General features: G+C 30.4%; 1 protein-coding gene across 2 annotated transcripts; it reads right to left on the bottom strand.

The window, feature by feature from the left end:
- Positions 1–22: 22 nt before the first annotated feature.
- Positions 23–26,696, bottom strand: LOC105194337 (epidermal growth factor-like protein 7). Of its 2 annotated transcripts, XM_011159214.3 has the most exons (9): positions 26,082–26,696; positions 6,357–6,419; positions 5,960–6,045; positions 5,614–5,709; positions 2,330–2,455; positions 2,167–2,253; positions 1,699–1,772; positions 1,144–1,251; positions 23–632 (listed from the first exon to the last, which is right to left on the bottom strand). In XM_011159214.3, the coding sequence occupies exons 1-9, from the start codon at positions 26,552–26,554 to the stop codon at positions 495–497; spliced, it is 1,251 nt and encodes a 416-aa protein (XP_011157516.1). In that variant the 5' UTR covers positions 26,555–26,696; the 3' UTR covers positions 23–494. The 2 variants fall into 2 exon arrangements, with proteins under 2 accessions (XP_011157516.1, XP_039304472.1); XM_039448538.1 differs by lacking the exon at positions 1,144–1,251.

Genomic DNA, 26,696 nt, shown 5'->3' with positions numbered 1-26,696 from the left:
ATATTATAAAAGAATACAAAAATGCAGAATTCACTTTATTTTATTGTAAAGCTGAGTACAAATAATCAATATTTAAATTGTACTATTAGTATTATTTGCTTGAAAAATATAACAAACACTAAATGATGGCAGTGATATTTCACGGAAGAAACGATTCCGCATAAATCTTACGCCTACTATTACGTCAGCATCTTGTGACTAAAATGACCAATATCGCTTTGTAGTTCAAAAATCAAAAATAAATATTCTTTCAAATGTACAGTAATTTCTTTTATATACGTATCTCTGATTGAAAGATATTATTAGTCACCACATATTTGCGCAAAAGTTCATGATAAAAATATTACAGCTATCTACTGTTAATTAAAATAGTAGTAATCCTATTTACTATTAATTGAGTATATAGTATTACTACTGTTCATTATTAGTATCAGGTTGTATTGATAATAATTTCGGCATGATTCAGTAACGCTAAAAGTTCAAAGATTCACGATTTACTGGTATCTGCATCGTACTCTCAGACGATTTTCTAAATCCGCAACGCGAGTCATAAGATGATGTATTTTTCTTATTTCTGCTTCATATTGCCTCATCTTGCTCCTCATATCGTATACTTCTTGTTGCATCAGTTGCTAGAACAAATAAGTGCATAATCTATAAACAATGTAAATATTTGTTTTATCAATTGATCTTAATATAAAATAATTCGAGACAAGAAATAAAAGAGATAAAATTGTACTATTAAATTAAAATCAATGACAGATTTTTTAAGTAAATCGGATACGAAAATGATAATATACTTATTATATGTTTTTTTTTTTGTTCAGTTTAATGCTGAAAATCTACTTTCTTCTATTATTTTATATGTGAAATACAATATTACAAACAGATATACGTAATAAAAAAAAAATAACTTTCATTGATACTATTTGTATATCTTAAATTAACGACAAAATAAAATTTAAAAGAAAATAAAAATATATTGCATCCTTTTTTACTTATCCATTCATGCACTAAATAATTTTTAATGTGTATAATTATTTGCGATATTTCTACCATACACTATACGTATATTAAGACTTAAGTATATCAATTTAAACGTATTAAGACTTAAGTATATCAATTTAAACGTTCTTCAAATACCACATTTTCGACGGTTCTCTTCATCTCGTTAACACTTTCAACCGCTAATGTAACTTTGGTGTTCATCTCGGAAGCCTCTGTCTCTCTCTTTCTGTTTCTAGCTACTTGCTGAAGAATTAACCCAGCAAACACAGAAAATAATAGTTATATAATTTGTGTGTGTGTCACGTTATATAACGAATTTTTACATTCTAGCAATATTATACTTATGTAAAATTGAATTCTTGATATTACAATATCACAACTTATAACAGTCATATAACTGCCATTTATTAGGTTTATATAACAAACATTTTATTTTAATAATATAACTGTTATAAAACTGAATTAATAATATGACTCCTGTATAACAAATATGATACAACTGTTATGTAACTGTTATTTTTCTTATGAGTGGGAAATTACAACTAACATGGACATTACATGTAACGCGCATGTTATATTGCGTGTTACTTCCGATTTTATTCTATTAACATTGCTATTATGCAACTGTGTTTGTTGGGAATATATTTTTTTCATCAACAACATATCATATTAATAATCATTTTAACCTACCTTTTCCAATTTGATCAGTCTCTTTAGGATTACTTCGTAATCTTGATCATTATCGCTCACCTCATTTTCAGTATCTGCAATTCAATAATGTTATGTCTATTATTTCATAATGTACTAATTTTTTAAATTTTAATTTACAAAAAATAGTGCAACAATTTCAAATTCTACATAATTCTAAAGTATTAGGTTGGTAAAAAAGTCATATCGGTTTTTATTTTTATTAATCATTTAAATATAGAAAAAAAAACCTTTTATTTACATAGACAGCATGACTTTTCTGCCAATCTAATAATAATTTTAATTCTAGAGACAATTTAAAATAATTGCTGAGAACTAATTACTAGAACTATTGTAAGTGCAATTTGTAAATGTGAGACATTATTTGTAAAATTAAATTTTCTTAAAAATAAGAGAATTTATTTTTTAAATAAAAATATTACAAAATTTAAAAATTAAATCACATCGTACCATGAAAAGTTATCGGATCTTTTGTCGTTGACACATCATGAAAATCAGTCTCTAAATCGCGTGCTTCAAAAGCATTTTCATCAGTATCTAAAAAAAAATAAATCTAATTTTAAAACTGTACTTTGAAACGTTCTATTTTAAGTTACAAATTTTGCAAACTTACTATTTCTTAAACAAGAGTGACCATCCTGTTGAAGTTGAAATCCGACTCTACAGTGACATTGATATCTACCAGGAAGATTTGTGCAAAGTTGTCCGCATGGTTTTTCCGTGACACATTCATCCACATCTGCATGATAAAGATAGATAAAATAGATAATATATAATTTATTTTTATGAAATCAAAATCGACGTACTATCTTACTAGAAAAAAGTTAGAAAGTTGAAAGTCTCACTAAATTAAATTATAGAAAAAGATAGATAAAGAACGAACACTTATTAGATGAAAAAAATATATTTTATTCGACATACCTAAAATAATATACAAGAACGTTACTTCACTTAGTCGTTTTCAGCCTATTCAAATTATAATAATGTGAATATGTGAAGTCGAAACGTTCCTATATGTTATTTTAAGCATGTCGAATTAAGTATATTCTTTTTATCTGATAAGTGCTCGCTTTTAATCTATCTTTTTTTTATAATTCTATTGCTCACAGTTTAGATAAACGAGCGTATAAATTTATAATTTTAGTAAATTAAATTTTAAAGATATTAATATACACTCTACAGCAAAATTAAAGGATCACCTATTCTGACTCCGAAAAATAGGCGTAATTCAAGAGAGTGTATTTTTATTATAATTGTAAAAAAATAATTGTAAAAAAATTTAAAAAAAAGCATTTTAAAACTTGAAATCTAGTTTTAAGAGTGATAAGTCATTAAATTATTTACAGATTGTTTACGAAGTTATGCGGATTCAAATGGGGATGCGTCAAATCTCCAAATTTTTTATAAGCTTTGCAAAGCTCCACGACGCAAAATAAAAATTGCAAATGTGGTTTACAGCATTCGAAAGCGTGAATCTTTATCTTTAATTTGTGTTTTTGTTGAGCGTTGTATGATTTTTATTCACTGAGTTAGGCAACACTGAAGAAAAATGGCTTTTTTTGCTTCAATGTTGAATAATTTAATGAATAAAAACCGTACAACGCTCAACAAAAACGCAAATTAAAAGTAAAGATTCACGCTTTCAAATGCTGTAAAGCGTATTTTTGTGGAATTTTTATTTCACGTCGTGGAGCTTTGCAAAGTTCGTAAAAAAAATTTGACAAATGTCAAAATCTTATAAAAATTTTGCTAAGTTGTACAGCGTGAAATAAAAATCGCACACAAATGCAGTTTAAAGTATTTGAAAGCGTGAATCTTTACCCTGAATTTGCGTATTTGATAAGCTTTGTACGATTTTTTTTCACTGAGTTATTCAGCACTGAAGCAAAAATGGTTTCTTTTTTTAATGTTGAATAAATCAGTGAATAAGAATTGTACAACGCTCAACAAGTACGCAAATTAAAGATAAAGATTCACGTTTTTGAACGCTGTAAACTGTATTTGTGTGCGATTTTTAATTCACGTCAAATAAACTTGCAAAATTTGTAATAAATTTTGCCGCATCTTTATTTTTATTCGTATAGCTCCGTAAAAAATCAGTATATGTTTTCAAAGTCTCTCTATTAAAAGTGTATATAGAAACATTAAGCTATAAAATGCTATAAAATTTGAAACATTTGATTTATCATTTTTGTTGATTTATCATGTTACACTCTCTTTTGGAGAAGAACTGTAGGTGATTTCATTTTGTTGTTGAACGCTTACTTAATCTTCACTGAAGTCAATATTTGAACTTTGAAAAAAAAAATTGTAAAATGATCTTCCAGGGCTCATTTTAAAGAGCAAAACCTTTTGATTATTTAAGTTTTTCTTGAAGATTCTTTTACATTAAGAAATAAAGGAAAAAATTCAAGAAAGATTTTTAAAAATCAAAAATTTTCTAAATTTAAACAAATTTAGGAAGTTGCAAATTTTTTGCCATTCAAATTAACATGATATCGAAAATTAAAAGATCCTTTAAAAAGATGTATTAATTAAAAAATAATTCACGAGATTTTTGATTACATTATAAAAAATTTTTTATTTTGGAAAATTTTTGATTTTTAAAAATCTTTCTTGAATTTTTTCCTTTATTTTTTAGTGTAAAAGAATGCAATTTTTATTTCGCGTCGTGGAGCTTTGTAAAGTTTGTAAACATTTTTGAGATTTGACGCATCCCTATTTAAATTGGCATAACTTCATAAACAATCTGTAAATCGTTTAATGACTTATCAATTTCAAAACTAGAGATTTTAAGCTTTAAAATGCTTATTTTACTTTTTTTACAATCATTTTTGACGAAATTACATTTTTTTGAATTACGCCTATTTTTCAGAGTCAGAATAGGTAATCCCTTAATTTTGCTGTCGAGTGTAATTATATCTGATTAATGTTTACATGTATACAACAAAAAACGCGATATTTAATTGAAATCTTATTAGATGACTTGTATGTTATAAATCTGAAAATAACTAATATAAAAATTTACATTTCTTTTACATCCTTTTAACAAAACTTAAACATTTTTTGCATATCTTTTCTCATCATTATATTAAAATTGTAATTTTACTAAATTTCTAGATGGTATAATTAGACACAATTAATCTTAAGTAATGATATATGAGCATCACTTCATTTAAAGCATGAAGAACGTTTAATCGATTGCTCGGTTACGAGTGCCTTCTTGTGCCTGGTATCGTCAGACGTAATTAAATCGACGTGGAACGATATACTTCTCGATAGCATTACGCGAGCGCCAAGCAAAGTGCAGCACAATACGTATTGCGGTGTCCTGCATGTTCTGCTGCATCGGTTGGTTGCAACTACATTACATGCTCTCGATAGATTTACGAGCGATTCGCTTGCGTTACACGGATGTTCTGATCACCACTCTCTCGTATATATTAACTGAGCTATTTACTATTAAGATGGCGATCACAATTACAGCAAAAAGATTTATTATATTTCAAACGCGCATGTTACTATTAATTTTTTTTCGACATTTAGCAAGATCTTTCGCCATACAAATACATTATCGTATCTTGTTTGAGATAATAAGCTAATGAACTAAATATTTAAATTAAAAAAAAAATTGTATCAAAAAATTAATTCTTTAAGTTTGCTTTATTTTGGAAAACAGCGTTATTTATTTTATTAACACTTATGGGTAAGTCATATATTTTATCATATTATTTAGAAAAAAATATACACATATACATATATTATGTAACAATCGTAACATATAACTTCTTAGTAATATTAATTCATAAATTATATAATTTTTGTCCGCAAAATTTATGATAATAAACGCCATGCAATCTGGTTATTCATAATTTTAATTTGTAAAATAATAATTACCTGTTTGGCATTGATTGCCAGTGTATCCTTTGGGACACGTGCATTTGCCGGGTGATATGCAAATTCCACCATTCAAACATGATGCTGAGCACGTGGCTTGAAAACAACGAGATTGAGATTAATGGAATCGTAAATTGAAGAAAACGTATAGTTGTCTTAAAAAAAAGAAATGTGTGTGTGTGTGTGTGTGTGTGTATATGTAAATAAAATATTTTTGAGAGTTAAGGAAATGTCGCTTTAGGAGATCTATGTCGATATTAGTAATTTTTCTCTATACTTACATAATTATTCTATAATTAGGTCGATTTTTTTACAGAACGTTAAAAATTTTATCGCATTTACTTACGTTTATTACAACCGAAACTCAAATGAGTCACCTGTGACCATCCCGGACAGCAAAAGAAACTGGAAGTCATCTCAGTGTATACTAACCTAAGATATTTTATAAATTTCTTTAATTTATTCAATTTGATTTATAAATATATATATATAAAATATCGCTTTATAGTGGAAAACTGTCTTTTATTACTTATAAATATATAAATATATATTTCGATTATTAAATATTAATCTTTAAATAATATTTATTTTTTTTTTTTAATATTGTTACGCACCGGACCGTCTATACCGGGCATAATATTGTTACGCCCGGTATAGATGGTCCGGTGCGTAATAATATAATAAATTTATCAGACTTAAATAATTAAAAGCTCTTAAATTTACAAAATATAAATGCAACATACCTAATTTGTCTTCCCTGATGATGATGAGAGATTGTGGGAGCTTGCCTAGTGCATACTCGCCTCCTGCAAATTGTTAATTTTTAATTTAAGAAAATATATTTTGTAATTTTTTGATTAATTTTGCACTTTGTGGATTAAAATTGATCTTACGCGATTCGATGATGTAATAATTAACAAAGAGCCATCCATATTTTTCTTTCTTTTCCTCCAAAGTAAGCTACGTTTTGAAAAAATATAAAATTTGCAATATTCAATCACATATCTACTTTAAAAAACAATTATGTGTTTTTCTTACTAATTGGTTTATCTCATTATTCTGTAAATAAATAGATATGGTTGTCAAAAATAAAAAGTTAATAGTTTATGAGATGTATTTTATGTTGAAATATATGCTAAAATAAACTATTGATTTTTTGATAACTCCAATACTTTTGTATACAAAATAACTAAAAGCAGCATTTTATAAAAACAAATAATATATTTTTATTTTAAGAAAAATCTATCAATATTATTTTTCTGTTTCGTTATAATAGTGCAAAAAGACTTAGGCGACAATGTCACACGGTGTTTCCAAGCGGTTATCCATCCAAGTACTATGTCCAACGTTACTTTATTTTAGTGATCGGTCGAGAACTGGTACTTTAGACATTTTTTTAATGTTTATTGTAAATTATGAACAGTATAAAGTTATAAAAATTCCAAATAAACAAGAATCTCGCTTATGGGCTAATGTTTTATTCTAGGCTGGACGGCTTTATAGAACACTCGCGGCTATCCAATATTTACTTAAGCATTAATCGTTTGTTCGTGTATTATAAAGATAGTTATGTATCTAACGTGTAACGCAATGTAGGTTGCTGGTAAAAAAGACTATAAGAAAAAACATCAGAGTACTTTAAACATGGTATAAACGTTGTCGGAGTATCTAATTTATTTGGAAACTGTTTTCATCAGTTTAGTGATTCTATCGCTTCTAAAAATTTTTTTTATATAATAATGAATAACATAAAACTCATTAGGTGATTAATTAATGCACGTCATCAGAAAATCATTTGATATTATTTTGTTTTGTAACGAGAAGAGTTAGCATGTAATTGCCTTCTTTTCAATTAACTTTGATTATTTAGAGAAAAAAGGAAGAAAAGTATAGATGACTCTTTGTCACATAGTTTTTTTTATCAATATAGCAATTTTTACAGGAAAATTATATAAATACTTAATTTAGATATACAGAATATTTCATCTTAATGAAATATTATGTAATTGCATAATTTTCTTTGAAAAGCAATTATATATTTTTTTGCATTAATTAATTTATCTTATTATATTCTACGTAAAAGTATCCAAATAATTATCAATAATTAATAATTTTTGAGATATTTTATATTTTATGCTGAAATATATTATACCAGAATAACTATTGATTTTTAATAAATTTAATTTATTCCTTTTTTTATAATTTAATAATAAACTATTGATATTCTGATAACTCTACTTAATACTTTTATATACAGAATAAGTGGAAAACTCATACTATGTAAAAACAAATCACATAATTTATTTTAAAAAACGGCAATGACCTTTATAAATTCGATTTGTTAGATAATTAATTTTATCATTATTTGTTCTTCTTCAGATTACATAACTTTATTTAAACACTTCTTTACAAAGGACTTATTTCTTTAATTATTTGCAATTCTCATTACATAAAACACTTTCTCTACTGTAATTAATGTTTTCTAAGAAAAGAATTTTAAAAATATTTATTTTTGATACAAAGATACATATATGCTTAATTTATGTAAATTCGTTAATTTTATTTTACTACGTATAGCATATTTATTTTTAATATATGTATATTTCAATCATATATAGTTCAATAATATATAGATATTGTAATGTTACTATTTAGGAGTAAACCAGATATATAAAAGGTATGATCACCAAGATTTTATCTGTAAAAGTCGTTTATACATTCTCAAATAATCCTTTCTTTGGATCCCGCGTTTCGATTTCAGCTTTGCATTTTGTAACTGCGACTTATGCATGGAGAAATTAAACCGGCAAGTCGATTATTTCGATAGTCATCGTAAACGATATCCCATGTCGTGTCCCTTCCAGCCAAACTGATCGCTAAAGCGCAGTCATTTGAATCGTAAAGTACTCAGAAGACCGGTTAAATCGTAAAATACGAAGGCCGATCGAATATACGGTCAAAATAAGTATTTGCGTTGGCGACGATATTACGGCTTGTCGTTGCTCGAGCTGACTCTGGAATTAAGCTTATGCGACAGGACTCAATATGAAAGATTGCATTTCTGATTAAGGACCAGTATTTTAGAAGCAAAACGAATAACATCATTGTATTGACCTGGAAACAAGATTAAATCTTGATAGCATCGCCAAATCACTTAACATAAGTATCACGACGGCGCGACCGGCGTGTACAGATATAGTGGAAGGTTCTCAACGATTCATAAAGGTAACATATGGTGATCGTACATATAATTGGGCGTCGAAACGAACGCTCGCTCGACAGAATCACTTCGTCATCGTCAGGCCATAGAAAACTGCATTTCGCCATGTCGATGTCGTGTTTGCTGAAACGCGACAGAACATTTACTGTCGCAACAACGGATACCGGGGACACGGTGGTCCCTGTCCACGTTCGTTTCTTGCTCAAGAGGCACGAGAAATGCGATCTATCGCCAAGTAAGTATACTCGGAGTGACTGCACAAAGGACTTATACGCGCAAATTCGCCGCTATTAAATATTAACTCGTAGTCGGCATAGTTCTCGACTCGTTTTCTCAAGCAACTTTAAATACGCTTCATCGATTTAAAGACTTTGTACGCGTTTATGCATGTAAACGCCAAACATGGTACTTTATGAACAAGTAACATTTATAATCTCTTACAATAATAAAGTGCGTTAAATGTAAAATAAGACGGTCATGCTTTTAACAAATAGAATTTAATTTTATTATTTAACTTGGAATTATTTCAAAATGTATAAAAGATTTTGTGTTATCTGTAAGATGTGATAATGTGCGATCTATTTCTGAACAGAGAATCATAAGATTTAAAAGTACTTTTGGAAAAGTTTCTTTGGATTTTATCTTTAATATAATATTTAACTTAATAATGCGAACGTAAAGACAAACGCGGAAGTAGCATTTAGCTTTGTGATTTCCGGATGCTAAGTGCAGGACCTCGGGTTGTTCGAGCCATTCTCCACTAATGGCAGGTGCTCTGAGGAAAGCCAAGGCTAGATGTCGAGAATCCGCAAGAGTATGCCAGTAAGGACGAACGTTCATGATTGCATGAGAGAGAAAGGATTAGAAGGATTAGCGCAGCAGGTGACCGTCTATCGCGAATGTTCTGGCCATTTGAACAATTTGCATGATGCCATCACTTTCATAGTCATAAGCTCGTTTAATAAACTTACATTGTGACTGACACATTGTTGACATAATTCTATGAGTTATTACTTCCAAACTAGCATAAATAATAATGAAATAGCTGGTTTAACTTAATGTTTTATATTACTTTTACTGTTTTGCTAAAATTCTTTTATTTTACGTCAACAATTTTAAAGGCATTTTTAATTTACACTTTAATTTACAAGTTTTTTTTAGATATTGATAAAAAGAAAGTAATAAAGATGAAATATTAAAATGTTAAAATAAGCTGTAACAAAATATTATTTTAGTGAAAGAAACGTTTCGACTTTAAAACTGCTAAAGAATCTAATCAATGTGCATAATTTATAAAATATTTTGTTGATCATTAATTTTAATTATCAACAAAATTACAATCAACAAAATAGTATATAGATGATAATATAATTAACACCTTTTATTGTTAATATTATATCATTTATCTATGATAGGTAAAGTATCTTCAACCTGATGATTAATGACATTTTTAAATTTTCTCCTAAAGTATGTGAATCGCGATTTATTATAGAGTTACAAACCGATTTTTGGCGGATCGCGAAACATTTTTTAATTATGATAAGAATGTAAAACAAATTTTGGAATAAACTCCTAAACATTTATTAAACTCCTTGTACATGAAAATAACATTTGATGTGATGTCAAAAATATTATTAATAGAAATAGATAAAAAGCGCATTCTTCAAACTTTCGTATTTCATATTTTGAGAAATAGATTAAAATTATATTCAATAAAAAATTAAAAGGTAAGAAAATTAAAGATATATAAAAAATAATTACTTTATTTTTTTTCCCCCACTTTTTCATAATTTTTAAAGCTAAATGAGTCGCAAATGTTTTAAAAATGAAACGCAATCTACATAAGTTTAGGAAATAGATCTAAAGATCTTATACAATCAGATTATAAGGCAAAATACTGCAAAAGAAAGAATATACTACCACTAATTCTTTCTCATTCTCTGCAATCTTCTTTATTTTTTTCTGTTTTTCTGTTTTTTATTTATTTTTTCTTTTTTCACTTTTTTTCTCTTTCAGAGTGGGCAAACCAATTAAGATTATCTGCCTTATGGTCAGACTCTAATTGTAGGAACTTTACGAAACTCTATAATCACATAAATCGTCGTTTTCTGACTGTTAAAAAATTTTGCGAAATGTATCACGCGACGGGGGTTCAGATACGGTTCGGGGGACATTTGTGTGGGAATACTGGTTCGGCTGTTGCTCTGACAAGTTCGTTTCGCGCGTCGGTAGACGCCGATAAGATTTCTATGTCTCTTTCTCTCTTTCGTGACATTGGACGGACGTTTTGACAAACGTAAAAACAAAATTGTCACAAGAGGTAAGAGCGTATCTCCTGCCGATAAGAATCATCGAAGACTTATGGCGTGAAAATGATTTATGACAAGAAATCCTAGATTTTCAGTGAAAACTTCTCATGGAGCAAGGCATTTATGCGCCAACCAGTTACCGGACCAGTTTTACGCAGCGTGGGTTAAGGGTCAGTACGCCGGAATAATTGGCAACTATATCGGCCAAAACTATATTCCAATGTCTTCACTAATTTTAAACGTATCTTAGTAAAAAATATAAAACATTCGATACTTGATTGCTTAAATATAATTACTAATCATCTTTTCCTGCGCTGATATAAGGTAACAAAAATGAGAAAATAATCAACAAGAAGAATCAGCATCACTTCTCAAAAGAATTAATTTTTTATATTATTATTTTATAAATATATATGTATATAGAGATTTAAATATTACACTGAGAAGAAAAGTTGTTAATTTTACTAAATTTTACAACTTGATTAAATTTCTTTAGTTCAAGTCAACTTGAACTAAAATAATTGAGTTGAAAAATTTAATCAAATTAAAAACTTTTTGTCTCATTGTCAGTGTACATGTATATATACATATATACATATACATACATATATATATATATATTTATAAAGTTGTTAAAAAATCAGTTATATTTGATTTAAAGTTACAGTCGTAGCGAATGTTTAGCGTGGCGGTGATAGATCAAATTTGATAATAATATATTAAATTTAAAAAATAGAATATGTATATTAAAAAATACGCGTAATCACATCTTGTATCATATCCATAACTAGACGACATCGCGTGATGCGGTTTACAATGTTCTGGCCGAAGGGTGATAAATTCCGAATGAATTACTGCACTGGCGCTCGTATATCTACAACGGCTGTTTTAAACGTTTCCGAAATCTTAAGCGACGATCTCGAAATGGTTCCCAATTCTAACAACACCGCGTAGCCCTTAACGTGACGTCGTGTTATCACGGTCGTTTGTTACGTTCCTACGTCCATCTACTGTTGCACGCGTAGATTTTCGCCGACGATGACGACAACGATTTCCTTTACCGTTTCCTCCTAGCCTAACGAGCTGCGTGTCTTCCCCGCAACATCGTTGCGGCTGCGTTTTGCATTTACGTCACCGAGGGCAAGTTGCATAAACGTTTCTTCATCGAACTGACAACTATCATCTCTGTAAACTTTATGAATCTCATAATTCACGTCAGATTTAGCAGGCCAATAAAGTTATATGACATTTGGGTTCGACACTTGTAATAGGTTTGATTATATGTATGTTTCAATATTCTCTTTCCTGTGAGTAAAATGTCTTGTAACATATATTACAGATTTCGGAATGAAATAGTTATGGATTTCACATAACTTATGCATATCGTTCCTTTGTACAGCTTACAAATATTGATTCCGTAAATTAAATTCCTGATAAGTAAATTTAAAACAAAAAATTTATAAGTAACAAATTAATTCAATCTTATATAACAAAAATATATAAAGTATTTCTTTTGAAAAATGTAATTAAATTTTATAAAATATTAATTTGTAATGAATGTAATTAATAGCTCTGTTTGTGCGTTCTCATGAAATTATTAACTTACTAAATTAAGATAGTAAGATTAATCAAATAGTAAATTAAATACGAAATGTATATGATTGATATATTTATTTGTAAAATCTATTAATTTTTATTATCCATATCTTATTCTGCAGTCATTGTTCTTATTATGTATTGATTAGACGTGAATAATTGCATTTTCTCACAAAAGTATAATTAAATAAATAATAATAGTACTTTCTAAATTTGTAAAGGAAAAATCACGATGTTGATATAATTTCTCGCCAGAAGCTAATCAGTAAATTAATAATAAATTTTAACTAAACAAGAATAAAGTATAGATTTTCGCAGAAATACATGATACGTCTGGTGGTCAGTGGCAATAAACACCGGTTTTTTATCGCCTGAGCTCATAAACGTTAGTCTTACCGTTTCCTTTTTTCTTGCGCACCACCCATCGCGGTGTCAACCAGAAACGCTCTTTGCAGCTTCCAACTTTGTGTGGTCTGTCATAAATCAAGCAATTTAACGAGATCAATTTAAGATCAAAGTGTGACAGTCCCTTTCCCAAATTAGCCAGTACTCATAAAAATCGGATTAAAATCACTGCTGTATTCTATCTTATGATATGCCATACCATTCTGTTATCGTTAATATCTCCTACACCAAATGCATACGACGAACTATGAATTGTTATTTGTTTTTACTCATCACCATTATCACATTAATTTCACTTCTATCGTTTTAATTTTGTCAACTAACTAAAAAAATTAAACAATTATTTGAAATTCAAAAATTCGTACTACTAAAAATTAAAGCAAGTTAATATATTATGTTTAAATATGTAAATTAAATATTGCTTTGTTGTATTCATAAAAAATTTTAAACAATTAAAAGCTATATCTTAAAGTAATATTTTCGATAGTTTATTTAGTGATGTTTATATCATATTCATTATTATTATCTGCCTTTATGTACCTTGTATTTTAAATGCCTATTTTATACTTTATATTTCATATTTTATACTTTATTTCATCAAATATCTATAATGATTAATAACAATAGATTTCATAGTAAGATATCAATTTTTTAATTAAACTGAAAATTCTAGGTCTAGCGATTGTATAAAAGGCAATTTGCCTTGATTTACGTCTAATAAGAAAATTTATCATGTAAACCATAAATTTAACATTACAAATAATTTGAGTTTTCGAAGCGGACCAGAATATCGATTGAATCGGACCAATGAAAGGGCAGACAAAGCTATCGATTGTAATTGCCAGCAGTATAACGACCATTTGTTTTACGAACAGTTCGCATGCAAAACACGTGGAATTTCGACTGGCTTTTGCGAAGCAGAACAAAGAAACTGGAGAATTGAAGTGCCACTCTTGTGTCCGGACGGCAATTTGTTTTTAAGATTTTCCAATGACACTCGGCCATTGGCCGCTGTTTTACAAGTGGAACCTAATTGATCATGCACAGTGGGACAGTCCTGGGACACTCGTGACATCTTATTTTTTTCAAGTAGTTGCGAAATACCACTGGCTCCCGTTAATAAAGAACTCCCGCATAAATTTTGTGGTTTAAGGAACAAAATATTAAGAAAAAGCTAACTGAAAGAAGAAATTTAAAAAAAAAATATATATAAAATAAATGTTAATTTTATTCTAATTTATACGTCAGCATTTATAAAATATTTCTTTTTAAATTTCTGTTATAAGAAAATGATACAATTTTAAAATTATACACTATTTTAAATAAATTTATTTAACATACGTTAAAATAATAAATATTATCTTGCAACATTTCTTAAAAGCAAATTCTATCAACTTCAGGATAATAATTACTATTATATGTAAAAATTATTATTTATTATATAAAAAATATTCTTATTAATTACATTTTAAACTCTATTTTTAAGAGTCACTATTACTACTTTTGTAAAAATGGCTAAGTTAACATTGTTCTAACAAAATTTAATAAACGCGTGAATGCAATGTTAATATATAATGTATAATAAGGATTTTTCGATGCACACCAGTGAGAGATTATACGAGCTACTTGAAAATTACGATGTATCTTATTTCAGCATTCGAGGCTTGAGCGCCATAACGCACCTACATATTGCGCGTTTCAATTACGAGACTCGATAACACGCTTCTTGGAGGTAACTTCATCTTCGCACAGCTGCATCCATATAGCTTATCACAAAAGTACCGATGTTATTTTTAAGGCGATCGGATGGGTTCCATGTACTCCTAAAATATTTTCCTTCTGAAATATTGCACGGTATCTTTACATAATACCTATAAAAATGCGAGTGCTCTGCATTAGATAAAAGAGTTCTTTCCGTAAATATTTTCCGAACTATTATTCTTCATGTTATATTATCGCAGTCCATCCATCACGAAAAGCAAAGGCTTTATTTCATATTAAAAAAATTCTTTTCGAGAATACACCTTGAATTATTTTCCCTTATACTTTCCGAAATTTTATATAACGCAAAGGTAAATAAAAACAATACTCTAGAATATTTTTTAAAAAGTTTTTTTAAAGAAGTTTAAAAAAACAATAATAAATTAATTAATTCGGTTGGAGTACAATATACCATTGTTTTTATATTCTTCGCATCGTGTGCAAAGTAAAAATTTTCTTTTAAAAAATTTATAAAAAAAATTTTTATAGGATATTTTCTTCCAAAGCAAGTTTATGTTGAAAGAGAAAAAATGTTCTAGCATCCGCAAACATATTTTTTTTTTAAATAAAGCAGTCTACAGAATTTTTATATGCACTTTTCGCTCAAAGTAAAGAGTTATTTTCTCGACTGTGGTTTTCAGAACATTGGCACCTTCATATTGTTAGCGAGACTACGTATGGCTATGCTCTACACGGTATCCACGAAGGAAGAGTGTGAACGAACGACGTCTAAACAATCCGGCACCGCAAATCGATGTATATGTATACGCTAACGAGACTCGGTCGTCGATCCTCGGATCTCGCCAAGGCGGCTTGCAGTGATTCATACCCGTTAATTTCAGACCTTTGAAGAATTGCTTACACGAATCTTTTTTTAGGGCTGCCCCTTTCTGCGTCGTTCATTGCATTATAATCGGTCTGTCAATTGCCCGGTAATATTTAAGTAATTTACTTGAGCTTTTGTACAAATACTTATTACTATATTAAGACTGTATAATTAATACATGCAGTATAAAATAAAAAAATGAGAAAAAGGGAGAAAAAAAAATTACAGAAGCATTCATTGTAAGAAAAATATAAAGATTATGAAGTAAGATGTTAAAAAAATAAAGTAATATTATATGAAAGAAATAATAAAATTAATATGATAGAAGATAAATTATTAAAAGTATTTATTATCTTTCATTATAGGAAATATTTCGCTTCATCAAAATTCAAAATAAATTTATTGAAACTATAGATTTTAATATACAACGAGAAATTTCTGTCGTTTGGCTTTTGGAAAAATTCTATGGGCATCTATGGGCTCATTTGATGTCGCGTCGCGGCGTCGGTGCACTCAGTATTTCCATAAACAAAGAAATTGCCGGTCTGCGCCAAGAATGCAAAGTCCATATTTGCGAAAGAGGCGAATCGCCGCTCGTTCATTTAGAGATTGGCATCTTGCGCGTCGAAACCGTTCTCTCGTCGGAATGCGCAACGATACAACGGGAGCCGCGGGCAGACAGTGCAAAACTTCCAAATTACAAAATTGCTTGATGACGGGTTACCCAGGTTAGGTTACCGCTCAGGTGAAGTAATTATGCACCTACGCGGTGCCAATAAGACGCACGGCCGGCGTCTCTCATTACTACCTCCTGCACTTCGTTTTCTTCTTCTTTCTCGGTAATGCGGCGAACGACGTGCCTTGCCATTTAAATTTTTGAAAACGGACATGGAATATAAGATATTTCTCATTAACTTTTAAAATGTCATTTTGATTAAATTGTGCATAGATGCAGTTGCCATTATTCTGCCATACGCGTGTAATTTTCACGGTGAAAGTTCTATCAATATATGTATATGATAATTGAAATTTTTATATCCACATCTTTGTTAGAAATAATAATTATGTTCCAACAAAACGTTTGGCAAATTTTTCTAAATGTTTTGGATTATGTACGTATTAACAATAGCAAAGACAAAAATAGAACATTAAGTGCTCTCATTTAACAAATATAATCAGAAGAGATAAAAAGAAAATAGCACAATTATACAAATGTTTTCGAATTATTTATTGCTCGTAGCAAACCGGAAATGTTTGACTTGACCGAGCACGTACGATTTTCAGGATTTTGACCTGGAATCTCCCGGCAACCCAATCATTGTTTTCGGTGAATCGAGAACCAGTTCTCGTTCAACGGCCGTTCGTTTCGACCATTCCGGGAACAAACGTTGGCAATTTGTCAGCAGAAAAAAAAGCAACCACGACTTTCTTGCATCTCCGTATGCGGAATCGTCCAACTCCGCTCATTTTCTTCCGTGGATGCAGTTTACGTTCCCAGGCGCCATTTGCCTCCTGCCGTACATACGTTCGTCCATAAACTTCGTAGTTGTCTATTAATTCTGTTGTAGCTCGATTTCACTCGTTGGACTAGGTTGAGTAACGAACGACGTTGCAAAGCGTGAACTTTCAAGCAAAAGTCAATTGCGAACAATATTGCACAATTACAATGCAAGATATCGTTGTGATTGACATCACTTGTAAACTACAAGATCTTCAATCTTATCTTGATTTCGATGCTTAAAGATTTCATGCCGCCATTTCCATCTAATCAAGCAATGTGAATGTATATGAATGATTATCATAATAAACTTTCAATATACCTTCATGTCTCTTCAAGGTAATGTTAATTATCGTCCCTCTTTTACACCTAACGTTAAATTTATCGATTACTGGCGCAAGTTTAAATTTAGTCACGATACAAAAACATCTTTTTATAAGAAATATGAGTCTAGTCACAAAATCTTTCTGCATCGTTATTTTCTTTCGTCTTTTTCATTTTTATACTGCGGTACGTTCCAACGCCGGATATAGATTGAATACCCAAACAGAACAAAAACAAGACCACTAACCGCAAAATATTCCTGCATTTGTCTGTGCAAATTCATAGCGCGTGCGTCAGCGCACGTGTACCTACTACCTGCGTCTCGCACCTTATCCGCCCATTCTCTTCTCTCGCTTTTGACCTTTTCACCCTGCGCGTCCGCAGGCCGCAGATAAAAGTTCATGTTAATGGATTTACATGAAGCCGCTATCATCGAACGTGGCGGAATCAAGCTGCAAGCGTTTACTTCGATCATTCAGCCCTCAATTTCTCCCTACTGCGCGATTTAAACAAGCATGGCGCAGCCTATGAGCCTCCCGCTTTTTTATTTAATAATGTGTAAGTAAAATAACAAAAAGTTTATAATTATTGCTCGTCAAATTTATAAATAAATATACAAAACTAATAATACAATTTAAAAAATATGATATTAAAGAAGATATCAAAATTATGAATCTTATAATACTTTAATGCTCTTCATAACTTTTTCAGAAATATTTGTAACAGTTTGTACATATTCTTCACCAATCCATTTCTTCGCCCTTCTCTATCCCGCACTGCTCGATATTGCTCTTTTTGCTTCGTTAGATCGGGATTGGTGTTATCCGCGCGCGACTGTCAGAAGACCGATGCGGTGGATCGTTTCAAAAGCGATACGATTCAATGTCGAGTGCTTGCACGTCCACCGAAATTATACGTCTTCTCTTGATCCAGTCTTCTCTTGATCCAGTGTGCGATCGATGCTCGCGGCCTTCACACGAGATGTAGGAATTATAAGGTCATAGGTCGGAAAACACACACATACGTGGATTACGTGAAGATTTTGTTTGAAATTTTGAAACTTTTGCAAAGCATTCAACAATGTCGGGAATATTGATTTTCATTAACTTTTTGGTAATTAATAGATTCTTAATGTCCTACGTCTATTGCAGCTGTTGTAGTAAGGAAAGCATTTAATCGTTGGTTCTCGATTCACATACAGAACTATTAGTTTGAACTATTCAGAAATAATTATTTCATAGATTTCTTAAAAAAAAATTTATATCAAGAAAAAATCACAAATTTTTAATTCTTATCATTAAACATTTTTTTTCAACTGTTTTTAAATTATACATCTAAACAAAATAAAGACATCTAACAAAATTATTTAAATAAATGTATAACACTTTCATATAATTATTAATTTCTTATGAGTTTTAAAGTTTTGGTTTTTAATGTTGAATTTTATTATTTCAATATTAAAAAAATGAATTTCCATCATTATGCAAAGTGTTCTGTATATCTTTTGATTATCACAGAGGTATCTCTAGAAATTGGCTGATACTTAATACGTGACGAATTTAAAAGGTACACATCGTTTGGAGTATCTTCAGGGTTGAACGGCCGGCGCTGATATGTTTATCCTGCGGGATACCGGTTAGAAAAAAGGGAGAAGAAGAGAATAAGACGCAAGTGTGCGAAAGGAGTGCTCTATTTGTAGCTGTGGAATTTTAGTGTATTCTGCTTCTTCTTTTATTCGTTGTTCAAAAGAAACCTCATCGACGTTACAAATTTATGTTGAATGATAACAAGCAAACTCTTATAAATAAACATATTTATGTTATTTAAAATTGGAAATTTTTATTGTATAAAATATAAATAATATTTTCTGTAAATAAAATATTATTAATCATATACGTTTAATCAACAGATTTACCTATTACGTAAAAAAAATGTGTTAAAAACTTCAGGATTAGTATAAGCTTAATGAAAGATAAAAACAATTGAATGAAAATAAATACGTAACAAATATTTTATAAATAGGAAAAATAATTAAATCAGTGATATAAATTATTTTCAAATTATAAAATTTTAATGTATACTGTGTGCATTATCACTGTGCACTCAATAGTTTATTTTCAGTGTACTACGCGAATGCATTTGACACTCGCTGTCCCACGAAATTTTGATGAAGTATTACAATGAAACACTACTTTTAATTTAAATAACAACTTTGTATATACATCGAATATAAATAAGATTAATATGTTTCTAACAAAAGCTTATACATATACAATAAGTATAAAAAGTACATTTACAGAGAATATTGTTTAAAACCTTTAAAAAGTGAACATTAATTAGTAATTTATTATCAACGATCACATATATACCTATATGTATACCACGTTCGTTATTAATAAAACGTTAATTAAAATGTTTATTAAAAATAAGGTTTTAAAAAGTATCCCATGAATACTCTTTACACTTACTGTAAGTGTAATGTGCGTGTTTAAAGTATTCGATACATGTAAAACTCATTTATAATTAGATGTAAAACTATTATTAGCTGTCGCAAGATTATACTAAAAGATATCAGCATAATAAAGATTCATTATTAACCGTAATAAAATTTATAATTTATTTTATATTCATATTGCCATACAAAATTTAATATTTATAAATACTTGAAACAAAATAGATGTATTACACGAATGTGTAAATGTGTTTGTAACAATATTGATACAGTATATGATAATAGAATAATATTATAGTAACGTTCAAAATACAGTTTATTATAATGAATTACTCTAATTATGTTATTCTAATTGTGGGTGGAATTTCAAAGGAATACTTGTATAATAAAGTGTACATGGATTTCGTCGAAGTTCAATATTATTTTATCAGAATATGTTTGCTGTTTGAATAACGTTTACGCGCGTGTTGGTACTATCATGTTTACGCATTAAAACGAATCAATTTCGTGAATGTACATATACACCCGCGCATTTTGCTTCTCTTTGCGTCTCGTATGTGAAATAATGGGAATTCGCGTTTCAAAGAGAGAAAGCAACCAACTGGTGAAGAGAAGCAAATAACTAACTTCACAATTCAGATGTGAACATTTGTTAATTAATCATTCCTATTTTGGGCGATACGCAACGTGTGTGCAATCAAATAAGTGAAGCATCGTTTGAGTGAGTTGAGAAATTTGCTTCGCGTATTCGCTATTAATGAGCTCTTTACTGTTCTTTACCTTGGGACGACAAAGAAAAGAGCAAGTTTTTACGCGTTACACCGTTTGTGATAAATCAACATCAATGAACATTTTAATTATATTAATTATTTTTAACAGAAAAAAACAAAAAAATACTTTATAAATTTTATTAACTTTAACAATATTTGAATTTTAATGCGTTGTTTACATCTGTCTAATAACTTTTTTTTAATTTGAGAAAATGTTTAACAATTTTTCTGGCAAAAATACCTTTTGTCATAAAAAAAAACAAGTTTTACAATACTTATTAAATAATATATGATAGCTTTTAACAGCTTATTATTAACACAATAATAATATTGATAAATAATGTTTGTCAATATCAATTACGGCGCGTAGTTTGTATAAACTGAAAATTGTAAAAATTCATACAAATGTTATTAGACCAAGATTCGTGTCAATCGAAAAAACTCTTCTTCATTTAATTGTGTTACATGTACATTATCAGTCTTAATTTTACTTATTGATATTAACAATTATTTGATAAATTAGTAATAGCCATACATTAATAAAAACAAAATAAACATTTATAATTTATTATGATTAAAAATAACAATAAGTTAAAAATTAAAACAAACTGTTTAAAGTATTAAAGTATCAAGTATATAAAACATTCTCATTTATTGTACAGATGCACTAACCAAACAAATATCTACAAAGTTAAAAGTATGTATATCAAAGTATGTATATCAAATAATAATTCCTCTTTTATAAATAGATCAGATGTGAATATCATTACTATTTTATTTATTTAATTTAGTTAAAGTTAAGCGATACGATAATTTCACATATGGTATCGAGAAATGGTTGCTAATGTTTCCGATGGGGATGATAGAACGGCGCGTTTATAGTTCTCGAGAACACATTACATCGACGAATGACACCTGTCTCTTTACGACCTCGTCGTTCATCGATCAGCCATCGATGCTGAGTTCCACAGAGATAAGCAATAGTAATGCTGGGCAGTGAAACATGCCTAAGAGTGACATTGCAGGATGGTTATCTAGAGTATTCGGAACGGCTTGAATATTCATTATTCGCGTTTCTTTCGTTCGATGCCCATCGATCACTTGAACGGTGTCGCAAACGAAGCAACGTAAATGATCGAGACAGAAGGTGGCCGATGGTAAAGAATGTCGTGGTCCATACCTCCTTGCATATCTCGCACAATACGCACGTGCAACAATAGCCATTAATTAGAGAGAAACGTGGTGCAGCTTAATAATCGTTCGTCTCATAAACGCATTAAATACCTTTAAAAGCGTTCAGTATTTATTTTTAAAATATTATGAATTTAACTAAAATTTTATAGATTATTCTCAAACACGTTCGGAGATTTACAAAAAAAATTGGATTCACTAAAGCAATCAAAAGTTATAAGGATTTTAGTTTGCAATCAATTGCCCGTGACTTTATGGAAAACGTGTAATCATATTGACTTAGGTGGTTGAAATAGATAGAAAAAAAAAGATTGAAATTAGTTTAAAATTTGAAAGAGTATAGTTTAGATACAGAAGAAATATTTGATTAAATAATTTTAACCAAATAGTGAATAATTGAAAAGATATTAAAGATGTACTGCAGCAAAATATTATTTTTGCCGTTAAAATAATTAGAAACTTACAAAATTTTCATTGTTTTTTTCTTTGCAACTTGATTCAGAGAAAAAATTCAAACATTTACAAGCAAGATTTTTTGTCGTTGATTACAAAAAAAATAAATAAATAAATGTAAGAACCTATCAATTTTTAAATTTTGATAATTTTTAGCACAATAGTCAAGCTGCAGCTGTATAGTCAAAATATCCTTACAGTGTCCAAATTATCGTCTTACAAAGTTCAAGGAAAAATTAATTTGCATTTTTGTCGTATTTGAGATAACACCTTACAATTTTTAATTTTTCATGTAAAAGTTTATATATCATTTGTATGTCGTCAACAAAATTCTTAATATCAAAATTATGTACATATGTGTGCATACGCGTGCGCGCGCGCGAGGTGATTGCATGCTAATAAATAGAGTATGTCATCCCCCAAATTTTTTTTTGATTGTTTTTAATCAATAAACCGCATTTTCAATGTTATGTTTCAAATGTTATAATTGTCTCATTTTAAGTATTATGATTGTCACGTTAATGGATTTAAATCGATGACACGATTCGGCGCATCGCATCAGCCGCATCGTTGAGAAATCTTCCGCGCGAGGTGCACGCAAGTTCGACCGCGTGTGCATGATGATACGGAGAGAAAGAGAGAGAAAGAGAGAGGTACACGCACACAAGTATCCTTGGACAGGTTTACAAGATTTTTTAGCCTGAGGCACGCATCTGGCCAACCCGATCGCACGACTCGCAAGGCAGACGAACATCGAATCATTGCACTCAGACTAAATAGTAACTAAATATTCCACACATGTATGCATATACATTCCTTGAAGATATTTATCATGATAAAATCATATAATATTATGCATTTAATACAGACGAGATATATCGCACAATATGGAAATATTACGTGCGTTAAAAGGATTTTGCTCACCAACCAATTAAAGACATGAGAGTAACTCAAAAATAAAAATTTATATATAATTATTACCATAATTATTAATAAATTATTGATATAAATATTAATCTTATATTAATGATATTGTATTACATTTTTATATCGTAGAGAATTGAAGACAAAGGAATTTAATCATTATCGTGTCGTAAATATAGCGTATGAAGCTGAAAGCACAATATTTATTCTACTTTCGTTTACTAAAGTATATGTATGTGTGTGTGTGTGTATATGTAATTACGACAATAAACAGTTCGTGACAAAAGACGAAGAGGCAAAATAAGGGTGATGAAATCACTATGCAATAATATTGACTGATACAGACGCCGGCTTGTTCTTTCCCCGGTGTTTATATTGCCACGAGCGCTTTTTGCTGAGCCTGGCGTGAACGCCCGCGAGGCTTTCTGACGGGCAATCATCGATTCACGCTGGGAAGCGGAATGATCTCGTGGCTGTCAGAAGGTGATAAAAGTTACGCGGTATGGTGATTTCCTCTTAATGGCCGCTTCGAGGAGTCGAGTGTAGGAAGGGATTGTAAGGTGAAAATGAAAATATCTGCATGTTCCGAGAAGATGCTACATCTATCTTTAGTTGATCAATTTCGCTCGATATTAGGGCGATTGCTATATTATAAAAAAATATAAGCATACAAATATACAAAAGTTTGTTAATTAAATTCCATACTTTTTTTTCTTTTGTAATAAATGATCTTTATTAAATTAAATAATATTATGAAAATATTGGTTAATTTTTGTAAGAGATGTGAATAGTAAAGTAAAATTATTATCTTTACATTACAAATAATTTGTTATTCTTTATAGAAAATTTTAATTAAAATGTTTTATATTGGATTGAAACAAAAGTTCGTAACGCACATATAAATTTATATATACAAATATCGAAATAAATATCTCTCTGCATTTTACTTAAAAAAATATTACTTTTGTCCAACTTCATACATAATATAAGGAATAAATGTCTTAAAATCTCATGAAAAGTTTAAATTTCTTTACTATAAACTTCAATAATTTATTATACTTGTTGCTGCAACCAGCTACAGCATGAAATTTCATAATTACGACGACTGGTCCCACGAAGAAATTTTTTAAAGTTATAAATTCTTGCGCAGAAAATTTTGCAAAAGCCCAAGTTTTACGATCGCGTCCGACCAATGAGGTTAATTGGTATCTTGGGATTTCAAGCCCGGTAACAGAGAGCACCATTTATCTGGATACTTTTAATCCACGTGTGCGCGCACACGTGTGTTGAAAGCCGTTGCGTTGCATGCGCGCAGAGTCCGCCGTCCTGCATCGCGTACATACAATCCCAATAATTGTACGCGACAGAGGAACGCGGTACGTGCGAGATAATTAATCGGTCGATTAATTAAACGGCTCGCGACCAGTCTTTGAACGACGCTGCGTCCACACCGGCCTTATTCCGTCCGACCGTCGCGCTTGATCGTACATCATCGCGCGGACGCGGTGCGTCGCTCATTGCTCGTAAATATAGTAATTCAGCGACACACGTTAGCGGCACCCGTATATTTACGCGTCGCGGTTCATTCACTTCCATTTACGTGCTTCCCGTGATGCGACGAGTAATCGCGCCTGTACGCGCGCGGCCGCTCCGAGAGCTTGAATTGTTCGAGCCTCGCGAATATGCGAGTATCAAATCACTTATTTTTTTGAAATCTTTTCTCCGCATGTCAGTGCTTTCGTCAATCTTTAATAAAAGGACTGGTGCCTTTGATTAAAGCAGCCTATACCGCTCTTTGATTAAAGTCTAAATTTGATTTTAAACTCATGTTTATCAATTTTATCATAAATACATAAAGATATTTTATATTATTGAATTTTACTTCTTTAATGTAATTGTGAAATATAGATGTGTAAATTGTCTACAGTATACATATGATTCTTTCATAAAAGAGTCTCTTTTGTTCGCACAATCTGTATCAGTTTAATCTTGGTATGTAAATATCTTTCATATGTTACATATGTGTACGTTTTCACATATCTTGATAATTGCTATTTTCTGTGTTTGCTTTACAACTCTTTTTTATTTGCAACAGAAGTTCTCAATCTGTGGTGCATTTACAATGGTGCATTTATTTATGATCTCACTTTCTCAAAACTGCAACTTTAACATCTAAATTTAAAACTTTTGTGATGAACTTGCTCTATGTAATGCCTAACGTTCAGTCTTGAATTCAATCAGACAATAATAATTTCATTTGTAACAAAACTATTTGAAGTTTAAACATCCCTTAATGAAATTTAATACACAGTACTTATTTGGTTGATTATTTTAAAGTACTTTTAATATTCAAAATAATCTAGATTCCATCGTGATCAATAGTCCTTCCAACTCATTCGAGGAATTTAATACTGGTAATATTTATTTGATTAATGGTTAATTACTTATTTTAAGTATTAAAAGCACTGTTGTTAGTACTTTTAATACACAAAAGTTGTGATACTTAAAATAACTAACCAAATAAATACTGTCAGGATTAAATTTCACTTAAGAGACTTTAAATTAAATTTAGATTTAGATTAGATTAAACTAGATTCAGATTAAATTTTTCCAAGAGAGTTTAAACTTCAAATGTTTCGTTATAAAATGTGAATCTTTTACAAAAGATTGACTATTTTGTATCACGTCCATAAATTTTCAACCCTGTATTCTAAATGGGAATAACTCACTAATACTCACCCCGAATGATGTCTGGTGTAAGTGGGGACGGTTGTAGTAACAGGCTGGAAGCTCTGCGGGCCCATCTCCCTTGGCTGATGTCGATGATTACCGTGATAACCCGCATATGCTATCGCCCTGGTACCACCGGTCTCCGCCATCGCAACAACACCATTGAACTTTTGCTTCAGCATCCGTTGCTCTATATGCCTCGATGCCGAATTTATCTGCTGTGGTGATCTCGTCGTAGAAACCTGTGAGCGCTGCGGCGTCCACGGGCTTCTCGTACTAGTGGTTGTTTCTCGGCTGACACGTTCATCATCAAGGCGATCGTGCCTGGCATGGGGCAGTCTGTCGCGATACCAAACTGGCCAAATGAACTGGTCAATTTTGTGATTGCGCGGTGGTACCCGATGATGATCTTCCGACGACGATAGAACGGAGCTCGTCGTGGCTGCGATAAGAAAGCTCGCCAGCAGTATCTTCAGGGTCATCGTTCGGTTCTTCAGAAACTTGATGACTGCGCAAAGTTCGGACAACAACTCTACGAGCCGTCACATCCTCGACGACCGCGGTGGACGCGTTAAGGCATTCGCGACAAGCTTGACAGATATCCGGATGTGAGATCCTCCACGG

Source organism: Solenopsis invicta, chromosome 1 (assembly GCF_016802725.1).
Source record: "Solenopsis invicta isolate M01_SB chromosome 1, UNIL_Sinv_3.0, whole genome shotgun sequence".
In the NCBI taxonomy this organism is placed as follows: Eukaryota; Metazoa; Arthropoda; class Insecta; order Hymenoptera; family Formicidae; genus Solenopsis; species Solenopsis invicta.
This window is presented reverse-complemented; position numbering and strand designations above follow the sequence as displayed.

Excerpts from the sequence above, each read along its gene's own strand:
- LOC105194337 (XM_011159214.3), bottom strand. The coding sequence starts at position 26,554 with ATGACCCTGAAGATACTGCTGGCGAGCTTTCTTATCGCAGCCACGACG. Across the intron at positions 6,420-26,081 it reads TACACCAGACATCATTCGGG|GAGGCGAGTATGCACTAGGC; the intron begins GTGAGTATTAGT and ends AACAATTTGCAG. Across the intron at positions 1,252-1,698 it reads GACTGATCAAATTGGAAAAG|CAAGTAGCTAGAAACAGAAA; the intron begins GTAGGTTAAAAT and ends TTAATTCTTCAG.